We start from the raw sequence: 13819 nt of genomic DNA, 5'->3' as shown, positions 1-13819 counted from the left end.
AACCAGTACCAGTATATTATCCCATATAATGTGATCAAATGACATTTGAGTGAGTGACACGAGTGGTTTTGGTGCGAGGTTGCAATAGAATTTTAGTCCGAGCAACAGCGCCCTCAAGTGTCGAAGACCCGAAGAGCGTCCACGTCAAGACTCCACAAACGTAAATAATAAATAAACGAACACGTTCCTCGACTTTTTTGGTTTTTAACAGTTTTGCATGTGAAAAGCTAAACGCTAAAAACTATATTTTATTTTAAATCACAGGCCTCAGGTGGATGAAACCTGTATCGTTGTAATCAGTTTTCGCCAAAATCACAACAGTCAGTGGTTTAAATTACTGTGATAAAATTATATTTTAAACATCTTGCAAAAACGGCAAACAGATATATTTATTTATTGCCTTATGCCTTATTTCTTAGCTATCATCTGATTTATCCGAAAAACTAAATATTCTTTCACTTTTTGTGTAACGACAAAATTACACCCTCACTCATATTTCACTTTACGATCTTCATCGTTGCATTCTTCATAACCAAGTAAAACCTGTGAAAAAACACGATGTAGATGACGTCACAGCTGAGGGACACTGGTGACTCATTTAAATAATTTAAATAATTTCCACACAAGAAATGCTTTTTAGTGAATTTGTGTTCATGTTCATGTACGGTACTATGTTTCATAAAATAATTAAATTGAAATGTTAACCATGGATTTTATAAAAATTTTTCGCAACTTATTTTTGTTTTTTATTCATTATTATTTTAAATTGTTACCTCTGAATAACCTCTAATGAATTAATTATTGAATGAATGAATTAATGAATGTTTTATTTTATTTATATTTCGTTATTTTACCCAGGAGGGGGCGCTAACAGGTGAAAAATGCAATGACAAAACTATCAACGCTACAAAAAGCAGGCATAATAACCACAAACACATCTCTGACCTTGTTCACACTCAAGCAGGAAACCGACTTTCACCATCAGCTGTTTTTTTCTGCGGCCAGTCACACTTTCCTCAATGCAAGAGTCCAGAGATTACATATACTGTAGTACCAGTTCAGAACCTGCATGTTCATGAAACATTCCAATTTGAGAAGTGTTTAGGTACTCACTTTCACTATTTCAATCTAGAAACAGATCCTCTGTGACTGACTAACCTTGAAACCTTTGCAGGATGTGTATAAAAAAAGCACTTTAAATCCATAGTCCAAAAATAGATCTGCTGGACCTGACTAATGTTGTGTAAAACAATAAGACAATAAGAGCCAAGGCCAATTGAGAACCATGGTATAACCATATTTTTAAAGACATACTTTTATGACATTATTTTGAGTATAAAGTAAAAAAAATATATATATATATATATATACACACACACACACACACACACAATACCAATTTTAATCTTTTCTCACCAAGTCTGCATTTTTTTTTATTGAAAATACAGTAAAGAGTAATATTGTAAAATTGTATTACAATTTTCTGTTTTAATATATGTTGAAATGTATATTCAGCAATCATAACTCCTGTCTTCAGTGTGACACTCTCCTTCAGAAATGTTTCTAATATGTGGATCTTGTGCTATCAACACTAGTTTGTATTATCAATGCTGAATACAGGTTTGCTGCTTATTATGAAACAACATCAGGATTTGATGTATAGAAAGCTCAAAATAACAGCATTTCTTTCAAATGGACAGTTTTTGTAACATTAGAAAAGTCACTTTTGATCCATTTAGTAAGTCCTTGCTAATTTAAAGTATTAAATAAAACCTTCAACCTTGTTAAACATAAGAAAGGTATTAATTACATTTTCAAATATATTAAAATAGAAAACAGTTACTTTAAACTGTTTAATATTTCACAATATTACTATTTTTACCAAATGACAAATAAATGTGTCCACAATGAGCATAAGAGAGTTCATGTAAAAATATTTATTTAAAAATCAAAATTTTTCCAAACCTTTGACAGGAAGTTTTTATGAGTACTGTCATTTGGCCAAACTCACTCTGAAACTTGAGTAACACAACTAAACAACTAAATCATGTCATAGAGGTGTCCTCCTCTGTCACGTGTCCTCCTGTGTCCCGCTGACAGCATGTGTTCAGCATGTTTGTTTTGATGGGAACATTGGGGTATTTGACCCTCATTAGCAGGAAGGGCCGGGCACCTAAAGAGTGACAGCCTACTGCAGCTATTGGATTATGAGAGGGATTTTCAACTCGCATTAATCTGTGAGGCCAAACACAGTCCAACATCCATTCAATCCCAGCACTCTTTATACATGCGTGACAGCTCACACACACACACACACTCACACACATATGCACTTCTCCGATCATAGTGTGTGAAGCTGCAAGGACACAGACTGAGACTTGGAAAATGAACCTCTTCTGCTTCACTCTGGTAAAACAAAGTTTCCTTGTTTGCTCATTTATATGCTCTGACAGAAAGACATGGATTCAGTTTTTATCAGGAATGATTCATCAGCTGTTCCAGAATATTAATAGAAATGATCTGAACTGATTCAGGCTGAAACTGTATGTTATATCAGACTGAACTGATTATCTGCGTCTCTGCTGGTAAAAGAACAAGCTTAGATCCTTGATTGATTCCACTGATGTTGGTTTAACTTGAGCTGTACTTGTGTTTGTATAACAACAGTGGCTTAATATACTCAAGTGATGCTTTTCCAACAGACTTTTATATTAAAAACCAATAACAAACCAAAAAGCTTAAATGAAAATGAAAAATGCTAATTTTAGCTGTGGATATCACGGCATTACCTTACGGCAAGAGAAAGTGGGATTGTGTTTGTATGGAAACGTTGAGCGGAGGTAAAGCTCCTTACAGCAGATCACGGATCGGCAGAAAGGAAAATATCCTATTCATAGATCAGGGGCACCACAGCACCTCTGAAGGTCTTAAGAAGCCACTACATTCCCAGGATCCAGATATATCCATCTAACAACAGCCTGTAGCTCCAATGTTCATAGAAAGCAGATCTAAAAATCAAAGATCAAGCCTTTAGCCATACATCTGCCGCATGGTTATTGTTTAATCGCAGAGATATTGTGCACCGTAGACTAAATATCTTTCTACCATTCTTACTTTGTGTTTGGTGCAGGATGGCTCTACAGACAGCCTGTACGAGCCGGCCCAGATCGGCCAGAACAGTCAAGACTTATTACCCAGAAGGCTCCCCAGCCCCAACTCTGTGAAAATCATGGGCATGTGGAGTGGATCTGAGCCATGCATCACCATGGTGGGTTCATCCGCACATGCCTAGAAGCACAAGGGAATTCACATGGTATTTCATGAGACTGAGCTGCAGTTATGTCAAAAGTGTCACAGACGAAAATATTAATAAGCAAAAGTGCTACCACCTGTATAGCCGCCGATTAATCTGTGAGTGATTTATGTAGGGTACAGCGGGTCACACTCATTAGGAAATTACCAAAATGCCAGCATGACTTTTTATCCAGGCGAGATGCTGCATGAGACTTGATGCTTCAGATGTCATGATGCACTACATGTGTTGTATTTTTTTCTAGAAGCTTCCAGAGACTCACACAAGTAAGACTCAAGAAAGTAAAACTTTGGAAAAGGCAAAGAGAAAGTAAGTTCTGGATCTTTTGGTCTGTTAATGATACACAAGACCTGTATAACATGTTTTTCTATTTATGTTAAGAATTTATTTTTAAATGACACCTTTTATGAGAATGAGCATTTAAACGTAGACAGTCAATGTGGTGTATTTGTGTCAGGGCCGACATTAGATCATGATGTGCCATATGCTGTGTTTTATGAGAGAATGAGAGAGCTGGATTAGGATTATATTAATTGGTACAAGTGTGAGGGGTTTAGTTTATGTTCTAACTCACCTGTTTAAACCAATATCAGACTTGCCCCAGCTTAAGCATCATATAATGGTCATGATTTGCTTTCAGAATAATTATGTTCTCACCAGAACAAGTCATGTAATACAGACCAAAAAAAGTAAAGAAAAGTAAATACTGAACAACACAATAAAAACTGATAGAACTGACTCGATTCAGACCGAACAACACTGAAGATATAAGTATTTTGTCTAAACAGACACACTGATCATTTTGATCATTTTTCACTGGTCATTTTGCATCAATAAAATAGTGTTTTACATAAAACAAAAATATTTTATGATTAATTAAATTTGATTAATTTATAGCTTGATTTGGGGTGGAGGTTTAGGTTTTTATCTTACATATCTTTAAAGGAGAACATAAATAGTATTTATAGCTGGCTATTAATACAAAGCTTAATAACAAATACATAGTTTTCTACTTATTTGAAAGCTATAAAGAAAAATGGCATGTTGGAAAATTTAACTAATTATAAGATTTATTAAAAATGCCTCATTTTCAATATTGCTATCATACTTTAAATAACCAATGACATAAATGTAAAACATTTGTCAAAATCCTTCCACAGGCTTTTTTAGTTTTACAGTAGTTTATTGCTGGAGTATAATGTTTAAATATTTATTAATGCCTTTTTTTTTTTCTTTCATATAACAGGTCCCAAATACTACCGACATCAGAAGATGAGACTACAGGTTTGTCTGTTTGTTTGGAATGAATACCCAGAATTCTTTGCTGATTTCCCTCACACTTCATTAATAACTTAAACCACATGCCCTATTACTACGGTACATATAATACTGCTAGTCATAGAACAGTGTCATAGAGTTTAAAGGTCTGTCAAATTCATAATCCGAGGGTCAGTTATTCCATTTGTCTGGAACTGTAGCATTAAGCTTTATGCGTCTGATTTTTTTTTTTTTTTTTTTTTTTTTTTTTTTTACTTTGTTTTAGGATTAAGGATTAACTTAATATATATATACATATATATATATATATATATATATATATATATATATATATATATATATATATATATATACAGTATATATAATAAAATATATTTGCATATGACCCTAGCTCTTCAGCCTTGAATTTTTGAGCACTGTTACACAAATGCCAGTCCTGCTGACCTACTTGGCAGTGGTCTCTCACGATTACACTATTTCATTTGCCTTCCATGTTTTGCCCTTAAAATAACCCCTGTCATTATCTCTGACAGATCATACAGAGTCTGATGCCCACTGGCTGTCCACCAGGAAAAAAGACGGCTTGGTACACAGCAAGAACTATTTGAACACAGGTAACAGGTCTAAAGAGACTGCAGAGTGTGTGTTTTGTTAGAGGAAGTGTGGTGGGCTCGGGGTCAGAGAAAGCTGTGCGTGTCAAACAGTCTTAGTGGATTAGATCAGTGACGACACAAAGCAATTCCAAAAGCCCATGTGAAACAGTGGATTTGATTTGACTTTTGATTCACTGACAGTCAGATAAAATGTGATAAGGGTCACACTCTCTTCCCCAGACTTCCCAAGTTTCCATCTAAATCTAAAGTCAGAATTGCCATAAATGCAGGACTTGAGTTAAATTGTGCTGTATTTTAATCTAGAGATGGTCAAAGATCACCGGTCAAAACTCACTAGAGAAGAGGAAGAGGAGCGGGTGACTTCAGAAAAGACCTCCGTCCAGGTAAATCACAACAGCAACACACACACAGAAAAATATTGTGTAGTCTCACTTTGAGACAAAAAGTTCAAGAAAATGTGCCCCTTGATAATATAGGATACATTTCTCAGTGATTAAATTCTCCATTACACTAATGTGATTCAGTTATCTGTGTATTATTGCACTTTTGTCAGTCTTTAAATGTCTTTACAATAATAGAATATCACTCTCAGACTGATTCAGCTTTGGTGTTTTTATTCACAGGGTGTGAATTTTGAAGCCTGGAATCCCAATAGAGAGAACTCTCAATGTAGACAGCAAGATTTGGTGAGTTTCCTCTCTGATGACTGCTTTAGACCTTAAACTTTTCAGTAGTTATAGCACTTTCTTGTGGACAATATTTTTTTGTTATGATTTTTGTATTGTAAACTGCCTTCATTTATGGCTCGGTCCAGACATTTCATATTTACCATACTAATTCTGAAAGGAAAATATGAAAAATTATGCATAAAAGGATTTCATTAGTAAAATATAAAAAATGCACCAATATTTAAAATTATGGGTGGTATGATAAGCTGTTATTTATGTTAAGGCTGAATACAGATGCATTAAAAAAGTGGGCAATTTTACAATTTGTTCACATAAATGAAAAATAAAACATTAAAAACTATTAAACATTAAACAGTGACTGATATCACAATGCAATATTAATTTGGTTAGATACATTTAAAAAAACACTAAAAACTATTAACCAATTTATAATAAAAAGTGGCTGATTGTAGCATGTTGTGCATGATCAAGCACACAACTAACATACCAACAATACCACACAAAGAACAGACTAAAACTGAGGCTTAAATTCATTCTGACGAATAACAGAACCAGAACAGGGGAGAACTGGGAACAAATGAAACTGGGTCAAATTAAGTAACACAGAACTAAACCAAAACAGAAAATGACCCTGAAACTGATATTACATCTCATTGTGTGAAGTAATCAAATTGTAATTTGAATCAAAAAAGGATAAAGAAAAGAAAATCAAATATTAGGTTTTTCATGAAAATAGAGGTCAGATTATGTGGAACTCAAATGACATGTCAATGTAAGAATGCTCATCTGCGAAAGCCTTCTAATACGGTTAGAGCCTGAGGGCAGAGCTTTAGTATTACCCAGAATCCCCAGCAGTATGCAGAATCTTGTGTGTGTTGATCTTGATGCAGTTTGTGTACACAGCATCTTTAATCTCCCTCGCGTGCTGTAATTATTGCTGCCTCTTCATTTCAGTCCAGGAGGTCAGAAGGCGAGGATGAGGCACAAGGTACACTGAAGAAGATCCAGAAACTGGTGGGAGTGAAAAAGGGTGGTCAAAGCACCACGGAGGAGGCGAGGAACAACACAGAGCCTGGAGGTGAGAAACCTAAAAAAATAATTTCATCATATGTTCAAATGAATACAAAAAGCTGTACCATCCATACAACTGCCTTTACATCATTTGACAGAATCCAGTGGCAAAGACCACAGTCCTGTCATAACCTGCATCAGTCTGGCCAAAAAAGCTGAGAAGAAGCACACAAGGGCATCCACACGGCAATCCCAGCAGCCACTGCAGGATAAAGACGATAACACAGAAACGGAGGGTTCGTGGAGCCCGGGGCTCTTTCAGGAGTACTGGAGCACCATGGCATATTCTCCAACGTGGGACATGTCCACACACACCTGTCACAAGTCAACGGCCGAACAGGTCATGTACAACTTCAACTTCACCCTCCCCAGAGACACGGACTGGGGGAAATACGAGGAGCTCTTCCACCGACTGGACCCCTACAAACGAGAGCAGCAAGAGAGGTGGATCACCCACTCAGTCATGGACCTGGACGTGCCGGACCCTCTGGTGAGACACTGATCAGAGCTGCTCTTCCTGTTGATAGGACACATAAGAACAGCAGAAGATCATGAGACCAGCATCCGATGCATAATGGTGATATGTAGATTTCATGCAAAGGTGATAAAACTACAAAAAATCTTATTTTTTTTATTAACCAAGGTATACCACAGAAGTTTTTTTTTTTTAATATAGTGAGACACAAGATAACAAAATATTTGTACTGTGTACTGCTTAAAAGACCCACACTTTTAAAATGAATAATTGAAAAAAATAAAATAAAATTGTAAAAATAAATGAGAAAATAAATAAATAAATAAATAAATATTGAAAGAGTACAGTATTGGTTATATATATATATATATATATATATATATATATATATATATATATATATATATGATTATATCCTAAAAATAATTTTTTAATATGTAATAATATTTAATTTAAGATATTACTAGATATACAGTGTGTAATATTATATGTAGTTTGGGGTCTAAAATAGCAAGGACTCAATAAATTGATCAAAAGGAACAGTAAAAGATTTCTATTTCAAATGAATGCTGCTTTAGAATTTTCTGTTTATCAAAATATATTAGCCAGCACAACTGTTTACAACATTGATAATAATAAGAAATGTTTCTTGAGCATTAAATCAGCATATTAGAATGTGACATTGAAGACTGGAGTAATGATGCTTTACCATCACAGAAATACATTTTACAATAGGCCTGTATATTAAAACAGGAAACAGATATCATAAATTGTTATAATATTTCACAATATTACTGTTTGTACTGTATTTCTGATCAAATGAATTCAGCCCATATGAGAATTAGAGGCTTCTTTCAAAAATATAACAGCTCTGGCTGACCCCTTTTTAAATGGAAGCATATATATTAATTAACTGATGATAAATAAATGCTCAATTAAAGACATTTTATTTCTACAGATTATATTACATCAGAATTACCTTAGTGCTAGTCTAAAAGATTGTCATGATGAGGGTGCATTATTTTCTCTTGAAGAGACACTTTAGAGTCACTGATTAGAGATGTCAGAGTAGACGCTCACACACATCCTGTGTGCGGTTGAGGAAGTGTGTTTAGAGTCGACTGCATGTGTGAACTGCTTCGGGGCAGTGCTTCAATAAGAGCTGAGCGGCTTTCTGGCAGGTGAAATTAAGAGAAAAACATTTGACGCAGTTGGCAGAATGCTTCAAAGAAAACCATCCAATGCCTCTGACAAACCAAGGAACAAACCCAAGGTAAAAAGGAATTTTTTTTATTCCCAAGAAGAAGAAAACACACTTTTGGCCATCTCTTGTGGTGAAATGTTAACATTACGCAAGTGCTCAGCTAGCAGTTATTCTGTTTTCGACTTTTCCTGTATCAAACAAGCCATATGAAACTGACTTTTAGTGACCATTAATGTCCAATCTCCTCTGTGACCGCTAGACTACGGTGTGAAACCCAAGATGCAATCAAGTTCACAGCTGAAGACCACATTAACCTATTTTATCTCTTCATTTTATTCCAGCGATCCACCAGTTTTGGGATTTTTGACAGACAGCAGCCCACCCATGTCAAGGCAGAAGAGAAGGTAGAAAGTATGGTGAGTTTAGTTTTTCTTGTCAGTAAAGCTCTTATAAGAAGCTGGACTCCAAAATCTGTCATACTGATCTCGATGTGTGTCCGTGTAGCCCGTGGAAGCAGCTGAGGTGGATCCCTGTAAATCAGGAGGTCTCGGGAAGAAGATGAAGAACATCTCACTGACCATGCGTAAAAAGATGGGCCGGAAATACACTAAAGCCCTGTCAGAGGAAATGGTGAGCGCTTGCTTGACAATTCAGCAACTTTAACTTTTAAAACATTCAAACTTGAAACCCTTGAAAATAAAAGTTCTTTAGGTTTAGCAAGCAATGCTCTTTTTATAAAATAATGATGTTACAGATCAGGTTGTTTAGATCAGCGTATTGGCTTCTGGGTTCTAGTCCAACCAAAGATGAAAATTGTGTCATCATTTCCTCACGCACAAGTTGTTCCAAACCTGTATTCATTTCTTTCGTCTGTGGAACATAAAAGAAGATATTTTCACTAGACAGTTTTAGTTCATATTGACTTTCATTGTATTTTTTGTCCATTGGAATGGAATTCAATAGGAACTGTAATGAAAATTCTCTCATTATTTACTTACCCTCATGTTATTCCAAACCTTTATTAGTTATTTAATTTTTTTTTCCTGTGGAACACAATATATATATATATATATATAGTCTGGTTACCAACATTCTTCAAAATATCTTCTTTTGTGTTGCACAGAAGTCATACAGGTTTGGAACAAAGTGAGGAGGGGTTGGGGGGTTAAATGATACAATTTTCATTTTTGGGTGAACTGTCTCTTTAAAGGGTCCATTTTACAATCCCAAAATTAATCGTTTATAGTTTTTATAAAGGGGTGATGAGATCCGAAGATAAAAAAAAAAAAAAAAAACAACCATAAAAGTATTTTGTCTATGACCTATAAGCTATATTCCAAGTGTTTAGAGTCATACAATAGATTTTAGATGAAGACAAGACCAATATTTAAGTCTTTGTTCTCTGAAAATCTCACGCAGCAAGAAGACATTATAGTGAATGTGAATTTGTAAACTGTTTTATGGTGCTTTTTGCTCATTTGTGGAGCCTTTTTGTATTTAACAAAATAAATAAGTAAAAGAGCGTAAATAGAACTAAAGTTCTAGAGGTATTAAAGCAAGAAAGCACAACGTCTCAGTAGTTTTCAAGCTTATTTACAAAGCAGTGAACCTTTGTACTATGAAGAGCTTCTGAGGAGCTTGTGTGGGTGGATTACATGCAGCTCCCATGTCTGAGGTAAAAATGGCAGTGTAGCTCTCGCGGATTAAAGACTTTGCTCCCTCGAGCGACCCGTGGCCTGGCACGACCTGATGTGCTACCTGAAGACCTGTCACGTATCGGCTGTTGGTTGGGACTCTTGCTTGAGACTTTCTCCGCTCATGAACGCAGCTGATGTTTTTCACAGGGCGAGGAGAACGACGCCGCGGCGGCTGAAGTCGTGGACGGCGCGCTGGCCAAAGGCTGCAACCACTCCAGTAACTCCGTAGAGAGTTTGTTCAGCTTGCACAGCGGCCAGAGTACATCTAGTAAGCTGAATTCAATGTCCTCTACAACTAGTAGACCATTTATTATGCATTTTGGTGTAGATGTGCTTTTGACATTTCAGCAATGTGTTCTGTGTTTCACTGGTTGTTTGTGCGTTTCCTGTTGTTTTAGGTGGTGTGACCAGCGGCTCCGAGGGTTGTAGTAACAGGGACAGCCTGCGTTTAGAAGAATATGTGCCCTATACGGGCCAGTTCTGCGGGAGAGCCAAGGTCCACACCGACTTCCTTCCCAGTCCATATGACACAGAGTCTCTCAAACTCAAGGTAAAACCCCATCTGAGATGTTCAGCAATAACAACGAACTCAACTCAGCAGATTTATCCATGGTTGGTTGGTTTTCAGAGCTATTAACGCGTTCCTTTTCGCTTGTAAGGTGGGAGATGTGATTGATATCATCAGCAAACCCGCAATGGGAATCTGGACTGGGATGTTGAATGGTAAAGTGGGAAGCTTCAAGTTCATCTACGTCAACATTCTGGTGGAGGAAAGTGTGCCGGAACCGAGGATTCGCTCTCACCGGAGAAGCAAAAGACCTCGACCCAAAACTCTTCAGGAACTTCTGGAAAGACTCCATCTGGAGGTGCTTAAAATGTTCAATTAAATACCATAGCTGACGATCAAACTTGCTGTACCCACAGATTCACATACAAAATCTCAAAAACAGGATGTTAGGTATTATCTGATGGTTGATGCTACTTTAACAGACAAAATTGTTTCTGCAGGAGCACATTTCATCTCTGCTGTTGAACGGGTATCAGACAGTGGAAGATCTGCGGGATTTGAAGGAGCAGCACCTCGTGGAGCTCAATGTGACCGACCCTGAACACAGACACCGGCTGCTGCTGGCGGCAGAAAGCTTGCAGGACCCTGAATGTAAGTAGTTGAACATCAGAAGGCATCGAAAAAAAAAAAAAAAAAAAAAAAAAATATATATATATATATATATATATATATATATATATATATTTAAAAAAAAAATGCCGGAAATGGAACATAGAGGATGCTGTCTTTGTTTCCAAGACTGGTTTTTGCATTTTATATTTAATATAAAAGGTCTCACGGTTAAAGCGCTGATGTAGGATGAGCACTTCAGCGCTGTGATCATTCAGTGTTTTAGAAGATAAAAAAATAAACCTCATCAAAACCACACTGGTGAAACGGCAGGTTGAAAACACTACTTTTCACACATTTTCCCTCAGATAAAAATCTAGTTCCTTTCCACTCAAGTCTGCTTTAGTGACATAAAAAGAAACATGACATAAAATGCATTTAATTTTTTTTAAATCAAATTAAAAATATACATTTCAAATCATTTAAAATAAATTAAAAAGTTTAAAAAATATTAACATATTTGAATGAATTGTGTTTGTACAAAAAGTCACTATGACATAAATGGAACACAAACCAAGGATTGAAAAAAAAAACATTTGTAAAAAGACTCATTTGTGTGGATGAATAAAAATGGTTTGTGTACTTTTCCAACTATACATTTTTCATAATTGAATAAAACAAAGCTTTGATAAAATACATAAAAAAACTAAAATATCTGTTTGTAAATTAGATGTTTATACACACACATTTTTATACACATTGTATAAAATAGAAAAATATTAAAATCATTTTCGATTTTGTTTTAAAATGTGTGTAGCTTATAGTAAACAACAACAACAACAACAAAAAACACTGCTAATGGAAAAAAGTTAATGTCATTGAGGCCATTTGCCAGCATGTGATGAAAGACCCAACAGGAAGTGTGTTGAGCAGTGAGTTTGTGTGGGTATCCGTCTTTATAATTTCAGAAGTACAGCCACACCTCCAAACGGCATCAAATGCTGCAATACACACACACACACAAAAAAAAAAAAACAGTGTGTGTTGTGTGTCATGAAAAAATACTTCCGAATACTGCATGAATATTCATGCACAATCATCTGATGACATTATCATGATGTCTGCATCTGTCTTCTTCTTTTTTTCTCCTACAGATAATAATCAGAGCAATGGAGAGACAGACGAGGAGCCCAAATCTCCCTCTGATCAGGTCAAAGCCGAACTGAGCGACTGTCCCAGAGACTCGGGCTGTTACATCGGATCTGACTGCTCAGACAACAGTAAAGAGGACGCAGAGAGCCAGCCGGCCCCTCTCAGCCCACCTGCAACCCAAGCATAACCACAGCCCTGCAGAATGCTGTTTATCTCGTCCTCGCCTGCCTCTGGTTGGTGCAAAGACTGTTACCCACTGGCCACAACCTATTTTGGTCAGAGTCTTGACTGTGTAAAGAAGCCTTTGTGTTTCAGAGCTGTTGCATTAAGGTGTTTCGGTCCAGGGATTGTTCTCTGATGACACTGGATTACACCAAATCAAGGACACTGAGAGAAGTTGTTATAGATATTAACGATGACATGTAAATATACTGTTAATATGGTGAGATTGGTTACGCTTTGCTCTTGTAAACGGTTTAAACTTTGCCTTGCAGATGTTAGACAAAACAACAAACTACGGAAATTACAAATGCATTATTTTACGCAATAAAAATATATCTTTATATCATACTAATTTCATCTGTTACATATCTGGTCATATTTATATACTTATATTTACGGGTACAGACAAAGCTTTTGTCAGAGGCTTCCTGAAACTAAAAGTGGCATTGATATGCTTAAGTAAACTAGAGCTGCAATCCTCAGCGATATCTCAGTAATGCTGACATCTAGTGTGAGCACTTACTGACTACAGCCATAAAACAATGAGCAAACTCCATTTTTACAACATTATTGCTGCACATGGAACTTAAAATTGTTGAAAAAAATGTTCGGCAAAATAGATCGCACAGCTTTTGTCTTAAAAAATAATTGGTAACACTTTAAAACAACACGAACAAATATAACTGGTTTATTAATCATTAGTTAATGCACATTCAAATAGTTAAAAAAAATACTTAATATTTGATTCATTGATTTAATTTTTGTACATGCATGAACTGCAGTCTTTATAATGATTATACAAAACTGTTAAAAGTTTTGGGCTCATTTAAGATTTTGTAAAAATGTGTTTTACATCTCTAATATTCACCAAAGTTAAAACAGTATTCTGAAATATTACTGAAATTTAACGATTTTCTGTTTTTATATATTTGATATATCTATTTTCATACATAGTTGAAAGCAGTTGTGCCGCTAAATATTGTGGTG

At 35.8% G+C, this 13819-nt stretch overlaps 1 protein-coding gene across 1 annotated transcript; it reads left to right on the top strand.

The window, feature by feature from the left end:
• The first annotated feature begins 2228 nt into the window (after positions 1-2228).
• LOC128020634 (uncharacterized) lies at positions 2229-13180 on the top strand. Its single transcript, XM_052607246.1, has 17 exons — positions 2229-2409; positions 3131-3268; positions 3558-3622; positions 4560-4597; positions 5125-5205; positions 5509-5588; positions 5829-5891; positions 6849-6972; positions 7064-7455; positions 8600-8713; positions 8986-9060; positions 9149-9274; positions 10489-10609; positions 10740-10891; positions 11001-11207; positions 11350-11500; positions 12613-13180. The coding sequence occupies exons 1-17, from the start codon at positions 2386-2388 to the stop codon at positions 12795-12797; spliced, it is 2136 nt and encodes a 711-aa protein (XP_052463206.1). The 5' UTR covers positions 2229-2385; the 3' UTR covers positions 12798-13180.
• Positions 13181-13819: the final 639 nt, after the last annotated feature.

The sequence above is a fragment of the Carassius gibelio genome, chromosome A10 (genome assembly GCF_023724105.1).
Source record: "Carassius gibelio isolate Cgi1373 ecotype wild population from Czech Republic chromosome A10, carGib1.2-hapl.c, whole genome shotgun sequence".
NCBI lineage: Eukaryota > Metazoa > Chordata > Actinopteri > Cypriniformes > Cyprinidae > Carassius > Carassius gibelio.
This window is presented reverse-complemented; position numbering and strand designations above follow the sequence as displayed.

Excerpts from the sequence above, each read along its gene's own strand:
- LOC128020634 (XM_052607246.1), top strand. The coding sequence starts at position 2,386 with ATGAACCTCTTCTGCTTCACTCTG. Across the intron at positions 9,275-10,488 it reads AAGCCCTGTCAGAGGAAATG|GGCGAGGAGAACGACGCCGC; the intron begins GTGAGCGCTTGC and ends TGTTTTTCACAG. Across the intron at positions 10,610-10,739 it reads CAGCGGCCAGAGTACATCTA|GTGGTGTGACCAGCGGCTCC; the intron begins GTAAGCTGAATT and ends CTGTTGTTTTAG.